Below are 7,620 nucleotides of genomic sequence, written 5' to 3'. Positions count from 1 at the left end.
TTGACGTTGAGAAGTTTTTTATAGATTTAGACTTTTCATTCAAGTCTCAATTACTATGTCATCCCCATCTTTCCAAATGATAGGGTTAAGTTTGTCCTTTTTTGGTAAAGTACATACACTTTGAGCTATAAGAGAGAATTTTGGAATCGAATTTCGGCAAAAACCAAACAGTCACAAAAAGCCTCAGAATTGGTACTTAGTGGTAGGTTTTTGATTTTCAGGATGCCTTGAAACCTAGTCCTTGTTCTGACAGCAAGTGCCTTAAATACCCATGCTGGTTTTGAGCAAACTGCAATTTTTCTTTGGACACTTGATATCTCTTTAAAAACCAGAAGTTTTCACAGGTGTATGCTGGTGTCATGCAAAGAATCTTGAGAAGGGGAGCAGAGAACAAAATTATGTACATACTATAACAAAGGAGAGCCTGCAGAAAACTTACTATCATCCAATATAGCCTTAAGATTGTCATCCATAGGATGGACCCTCTGTGGGACCCTGAGGCATTACTGCCCAGGTGTATTGACTTTCCTCCCAAGTAAAGGTAAAAAGATACTGGATATCCCTGTCAAATGGACTATTTTTAAAAGGACTACATGGGCCAGTTTCAGGTAAAAATTGGTTTTCAGTAGGAATCAATGTCATTAGGGCATGAATGTTGGGAAAAACAGGACACAGACAGATACGAGTGTTATTTATTGCTCAGGAGTCCTAATCAAACTTCCATCCTCAGCCTTCGGGTTTTCTCACAGTTACAATAGGGGTGACACAGGACTGGAACAACTCCCCTCCTGATATACCCTTCCCTTGCCAGGACTCTCCTTCCCAGGAACCCCCTTTCCCCCAGGACCCCTCCTCTTCCCCAAAGGAGCTCCTCCACCCCCTGCTCTCTGCCCCCTCACCCAAGGCTACCATGGTCCCAGGTCCTGGCCTTCATAGCAGCAGTGGCCCAATATGGCTTGAGCATGACCATTGATCTAGGGCCTAAGCCTTGTAATCCACTATAATGTGCTTGATGCCTTGTTCTGTTTCTTTATTTATAGGGTAATAATTCCAAGCATAGATTTTGAGGGATCTATTTGAAACTCAATGAGTGATGCTCTGTGGACTGTGCCAATATCCATTGAACATTTTCCTCACAAGAAGGTTGGTAGCTCATCCAATAGGACTAAATGATCAGTTCCACTAACCTCACATCAAGTGCCATCAGAGACAGAGCATAGAAAACACGTTGAAATGTCATTTATCTCCCCTTGTTTCCAAATGTGGTTACTACTGTCAAATCCTAGATTTTCCCCCTTTTTGGGAAAAAGAAATTTTGGCATGACATTTTCCAAAGAAATCTCAGTCCAGTAAAAGAACTGCAGCAAGTGAATAAGGAGAAATGGGTGTGTAATGCTCCAAAGGCCTAGACACAAAGGAGTAAGTTCATAGACAGGGACCCATTGGTATTTATTGAAGACCTGTATTCTTTGAATTGTTTTAGTTCTCTGAGGCAGGGGCTGCTGGTAGCATTGGGTTGGAGCATTAAGAGTGTAGCTCAGGTGTCAGTAAGGACAAAGACAGGTTTATTCCCAGGGCACAGAGTAGTTTCTCCAAGCCAACTGACAGGGAGGTCTAGGAAGACACCTGTGGTTCCTTGGAGCCCTGTCTTTGGGAATTAGGAAGACATGGAAAAGGCTGGCTAAAGAGCTGAAGGTGTGTTTGGCTCTTAATTTTGTAACTCTCTTTTTTCCAATGTCCAGAAACTCTGATCACTGGGGAAGAAATGGGTTTAAACCTGGATAATAACCAAAGCCTTCCTTACTGCTCCCAATGGTTCCCAATGGGATCGCGTGTGGAGTTTCAAAACCGACCCTTGCTGTTGGCCCCCTCCTCAGATTCTGTCGATTGTTGTAGTGGGAAACAACAGTGTTGGCTTAATTAAGTGCTCCAGGTGATGCTACCTAAGGCCAGAGTCAGTCGGCAAGGCTTCCCATTAATTTATGAGATTTGAGTGCAGGCTTTTGCTCAAGGAGAGGTAACAGGATCTCCTCTACGTGAGTGTGGGAGGATTAGGTCTGTGCAGCACACTGTTCCTATGCTGTAGCAGAATTTGTGGGTGTCTGTGGGAGTGGAAGCCACTGAAAGTATACAAGGAAAACTCAAGAGATTGGGCTCCAAGTACGTAGTCTCCATTTCTGAAAAGCTCCTGACACAAAAAACTCGGAAGTTTGGCCCACCTGCACTTCAAAGTCCTCCCTGCCAGTGAGCACTTTTCTGGTGAAGACGTTCTATTGGTGCCTTTAAAGGCATTTTCTCCTGATGTAGCTGAGATTTTTCCACAAATACCTTCTGAGAAAGAAATCTAGAGGACAAGGGGAAATAAGAAATGGCCAGCTCTCAGGTAAGCTTGGTGCCCAGGTCAGAGGCTGTGTCACCTTTTCCCCCTAAAATTCCATGCATTTAGAAATCACAAACGTTGATTTCTCTGTGTTTGGTGTTTCTGCTGTATGTTTTCACCAAAGCTTTAAAACTTTCTCAGGAAAGATATTCAAGGTTAGGTCTTTAGAACTCTTCCCCCGTATAAGCACGGATCTTCTCTACATTCTCAAACAAGGCTTTCACTAGGACATCAACACTTGTCACTTTGAAGTAAAGTCCTGCAAGTATTGCAAACATTCCCTTTAGGACAGATCCAAAGGGGAAGTTGTTGAGTCCAAGATTCCAGTTGCTGATGGGGTCTGGTGCTGGGATTTCAGTCGAGGAGAACTGTTCCCCTTTAGTTCATCATTTAGTACCTGTCTGTAGAGCAGGATTAAGAAAATGAAAAATACAAGGCCCCCAGTATCTTAGGAGTCCTCTTTAGCATATGAGAGTCCTTCTGGAGACCACCCTTTTGTTTTTCCCTCCCACACCTGTATAGTATATAACCAGTCACTCTTCACAACCCCACTGTGGCACATGGTGCCCACAGGTCCTCTCCTTGTGCCATAATAAAGCCACTTTTTCGCAGTAAAAAAATTAATACAAATATACACAGCCTTGATATAAGGTCCAGAACAACTTGGAAAGTTAAAAAAGTGGGGGGGGGGAATGTTTATAGCAGCACTCTCAACAATAGCCAAATTATGGAAAGAGTCTAAATGTCCATCAACTGATGAATGGATAAAGAAATTGTGGTTTATATACACAATGGAATACTACGTGGCAATGAGAAAGAATGAAATATGGCCTTTTGTAGCAACGTGGATGGAACTGAAGAGGGTGATGCTAAGTGAAATAAGCCATACAGAGAAAGACAGATACCATATGGTTTCACTCTTATGTGGATCCTGAGAAACTTAACAGAAACCCATGGGGGAGGGGAAGGAAAAAAAAAAAAAAGAGGTTAGAGTGGGAGAGAGCCAAAGCATAAGAGACTGTTAAAAACTGAGAACAAACTGAGGGTTGATGGGGGGTGGGAGGGAGGGGAGGGTGGGTGATGGGTATTGAGGAGGGCACCTTTTGGGATGAGCACTGGGTGTTTTATGGAAACCAATTTGACCAGAAACTTCGTATATTGAAAAAAAAATAAATAAAATAAATAAATAAATAAATAAAATTTAAAAAAAAAAAGCGGGGGGGGGTAGTCTTGGTTTGTAAAATGTGAAAAAGATACTCCGTTTAAATATACTAGACATTACAGGACAGGGAAACAGCCATCTAAATGTGGCTGTTCATTCAGATGGGGGCTTCCAAATGCAGGTCAATGATCCTGTGGAAGCTGAGGGCATGAGCAGTGAAAAGAATTCACCTATGGCAGAAAAGGTGATAGATTTGTGAATACACCTCAAGGGAGTGGTGGGCAGGACAGCAGAGGAGAGGCTCCTGCCTTGAGGCAGTGACTTGGGGCTAATTTTGCAGGGGGAAGATGCGTATGTATGCTAACTTACGGAATTTGCCCTCATGTGGTAATTCTGCCTGGATTGTAATGGGTTACAAATGGGTTGTAAGTACCCATTTGTTAGTTCGTTAGGGCCTATAGATATTTTAAGGCAGGTCACCTGTTGGGCCTGCCTCTCTTCAGCCAGGTGGGCCCTGTGAACTCCTTTACAATCTGGTGCTCAAGCCTGTTTGCCTCAAAGCAGCCTCTACTGAAAGTATATGTGATTGAAGTTTGTATAAATCCACTGTATTCTCTCATAATTAGACTGACAATCAGATTTACTGTTTGGGGGCCAACAGAACACACCAGGGATCATGTGTTCTTTGGTGTGTCTTAGGCACTGATAGCAATTCGTCTCCTTACACTTCGTGTTCACTTCTTTAACTGGCCTGGTTCACTCTGCCAGATTTCTCCTCTATAACGTTGATCTTTCCCCCCATCTTTGCTAAGGATCTTAGATTTACTGAGTGATGTGCAGAAGCATCACATTTCAGCTGGAAACTTCTTTCTTCTGGGTTTCTCTTTGCTTGTAATTTCTGGTGAGGAGAACGGAGCCAAAACAAATGTAGCTTCCATTAAATTTCCTTACACCTTGAAGCCCATTAATAAAGGAACGTTATACCCTGCCTGTCTCAAGTATTTAATAAAAATTAAACATTGAGGCATGAAAGCAGCTATGATTTCCTTGAGGTAGGGCATACCCTGCATGTCTTAGGTGCCTATCATTGGCTGCAAGGTGTAAGGAAATTTAATTGAAGCTACATTTCCCCGCTTGAACGAATTACAGCCTTACATCCTTAAGGTTGTTAAAGATGGAAGGTCTCCTCTTCAGTAGCTTCTTCCTGCTGAATCGGTTCCTACCGTTGAGTGGAGGTTGGCCAGTTGAGAATTTAGTAGGAGTTGGAAAGGCAAGGCAGTTGTCTTTAGAGTTGATAACATGTGGGAGTTTCCGTGAACAGAAAGAGTCATCTGTCCCCTTGAAGTCCTGCCACTGAAAGGGTCTTGTCACCAGGTGGAGAGAAAAAGGAGAAAACAGCAAAACATGATAAAATGACAAAAATGAAAGAAAGCCAAGAAAGTTTGTATTTACCTCCACGCTCTGGTCACAGAAACACCCTTCTATTTACTGCTTTATATTTTCAGAAAATGAAAACAAGATTCACATACTTGACATGTTTGTGTGTTAAAATCCTCAAATATAATAGAGTCGTAGATAGAAAGTGCAGCACGTGAGGTTGTCACACACAGGAACCTTGATTTGCAGCCAATAAGCAGATCAAAGGGAATAACTTCCAAAGGAGAGATGCACAGAGCAAGAGGGAGGGGCGTGATCATTTCCTTTTATTTAAGATTTGGGTGGACAATTAGGAAGTGGAGCCATGTCATTTTCTCTGAACTGGGCATAGGGCGGCACACGTGCCTTAAGAGAACACTTCTGTACATACGCATGTGTTATGCAAATGAGGTTTGTACTCCCCCTCGGGTGGAGATTTTGGTATTACACGGGGGTCAAGGTAACAGTCCTCACTCCATGAGTTAACCCAGTCATCCATCTGCATAGGTATGAGTCGGGGGTTACACGCAAAGTTGGCCTGCCCAAGCTCTTCCTTAGGGCGGTCGTTACATGTTGTTGTATGTTTTCTGTTTCCATGACAGGAGACTGTGCCCATAGGGTGTTTTGCCAGAAGTAAAAGATAAGGTAGAAAAAAGAGGTGAAGTAAAATGATGGAGTATGGTCTGTGGGTACAAGTAGGTAAGCGGTGAAGAACAACTCTTGGAGTCTAGCTGGTGACATTAGCTTTCTCTTGCCTCTTAGGTGCCATTATGAACTCTGCCGATGGCCACTTCATAACTGTGGTTTTTATTGCAGACACTGCTGACCTTCAGGGACGTGGCCATTGAATTCTCTCAGGAGGAATGGGAATGCCTGAATCACAGTCAGAGGGAACTGTACAGAGATGTGATGTTAGAGACCTATGGACACCTCCTCTTCTTGGGTGAGGATATCTCCTTCTAGATTTCCCAAACCCCGCTCGGGTTTTGTTCCTTCCCTTGAAGAGTCTCTCTTGGAAGCTTCCCTTTTATATGACTGGGACTCAGATGCCTGCAGCAAGGGAAAGAAATGGGGATTTGTAGACATAGAGAAATATCTTCATGATATTTCCCTTTCAGCTTTAGCCTCCTATCTTTTAAAGGTACCATCATCATTTTTGTAGATAAATGGCAATTCTAAACATTGAGTGGCATAAGACAGTATGGCCCACATCTTAAACTCCAACTTTTACTCCTTATTGTATTGGTAGCACTTGGAAGGTAGGTCATGATTGAATGTTTGAAAGTCCTCCTGCATGTTGTAAAGGGACTTTTTCTTGTGCAACAGTGTTTGGGAAATAATTTTTTAGAATTCTCCCATGTCCCTTGTTGTCTGCTGAGTACATTACCACGTTGAAAGGTAGAAACTCCAGCAATAATTATATTCCTTCGTTCTGATAAACAGGTCTTGTGTCAAAACCAGACCTGGTCATCGTTTTGGAGCAAAAGAAGGAACTGTGGGGTGTGAAGAGAAAAGAGACAGTAGCCTCACACCCAGGTAGGTGGGAGTGAAGCACACGACACAGGTGAGGTCCAAATGTGAAGGAGGAAGATGGATCTTACAATGTTGTTCAGGTAGCTCTCCTTGAATGGAAATTCATTTGCAAAGCCGAGTTTTATGTCTTTCCCTCTTACAGAGGGACATCTGCTCTCTAACACATCATGTCTTTGATTCTCCGAAGAGTCTCCTTCAGCTCCAGGGAAGGTCCACCATATCCATGGTGAGGACCTCCATAATCTGAGAGCTTCTCCATTGCTGTGAGAGCCCTAGAAGATCTCTCTGTATTTCTGAGGAACTCTATGCTAAGTCATTTCTAAATTCTGTTTTGCTGCTTGTGATAAGTGTGTGAGGGTAGTGGTGGGCCCATTGGGGTTTGAGGCAGAAGCCTTGAGAACACTGGAGACAGAGCTCTCATGTTTTCTGGTTTAGGATTTCCAAAGTTACAGAGGATTTAATCTTAAGTGTACAAAATTGAGGCTCAGTAATTTCATAAGATCACAGAACACATCCTTCAAATGAGAAAATCTAATCCTTTATTTCACCTCAAAATTTATGTGTCTTTGTAGTAATTAAAATTTGAAAAATCCACTCTGTGTTCCACTGCTCAATGGTGAAATAATTTAATGTATCTATGTGTTTCATAATTAACTATACATTAATGCCATAAGGGAGCTAGAACATTTACAAGTTAGAACCCACAGTCTATAATAAAGTTTCCATCATTACCTTTATTTCCTAGTAATTGCATCATTTTATAATTTTGTATAGTTGGAAGTTCCTGTGACTTTTTCATATGTGTCTTCACTTTCTAAAAACTTGTATATGAGACGCATCTCTGATTTTTTAAATCAAAAGTTCTCTATGACCTGGGTATGTGCCTTGTAGGAAATAGAGGGTGACTGAGTGGCTCAGTCAATTGAACATTGGACTTGGGCTCAGTTCATGATCTCACAGTTGGGGAATTGGAACCTAGCATGGGGGTGTCTGCTGTCCATGTGGAGCCTGCTTAGATTATCTGTCCCCTCTCCCTTTGCCCCTCCACCGTTTGCATGATCTCTCTCTCAGTAATAAATAAACTTTAAAAACAAAAGGAATTGAAGTAGATAATTACTAAAATCCATAT

At 42.3% G+C, this 7,620-nt stretch overlaps 1 protein-coding gene across 1 annotated transcript; it reads left to right on the top strand.

The window, feature by feature from the left end:
- Positions 1-2,368: 2,368 nt before the first annotated feature.
- LOC102954189 (putative protein ZNF720) lies at positions 2,369-6,508 on the top strand. Its single transcript, XM_042967980.1, has 3 exons — positions 2,369-2,383; positions 5,775-5,901; positions 6,402-6,508. Exons 1-3 carry the CDS (start codon positions 2,369-2,371, stop codon positions 6,506-6,508), a joined length of 249 nt encoding a protein of 82 aa, XP_042823914.1.
- The last annotated feature ends 1,112 nt before the right edge of the window (positions 6,509-7,620 follow it).

This window comes from Panthera tigris, chromosome E2 (genome assembly GCF_018350195.1).
Source record: "Panthera tigris isolate Pti1 chromosome E2, P.tigris_Pti1_mat1.1, whole genome shotgun sequence".
Lineage (NCBI taxonomy): Eukaryota > Metazoa > Chordata > Mammalia > Carnivora > Felidae > Panthera > Panthera tigris.
Note: the sequence above shows the minus strand (reverse complement) of the source record. Positions and strands in the feature narration are given on the sequence as shown.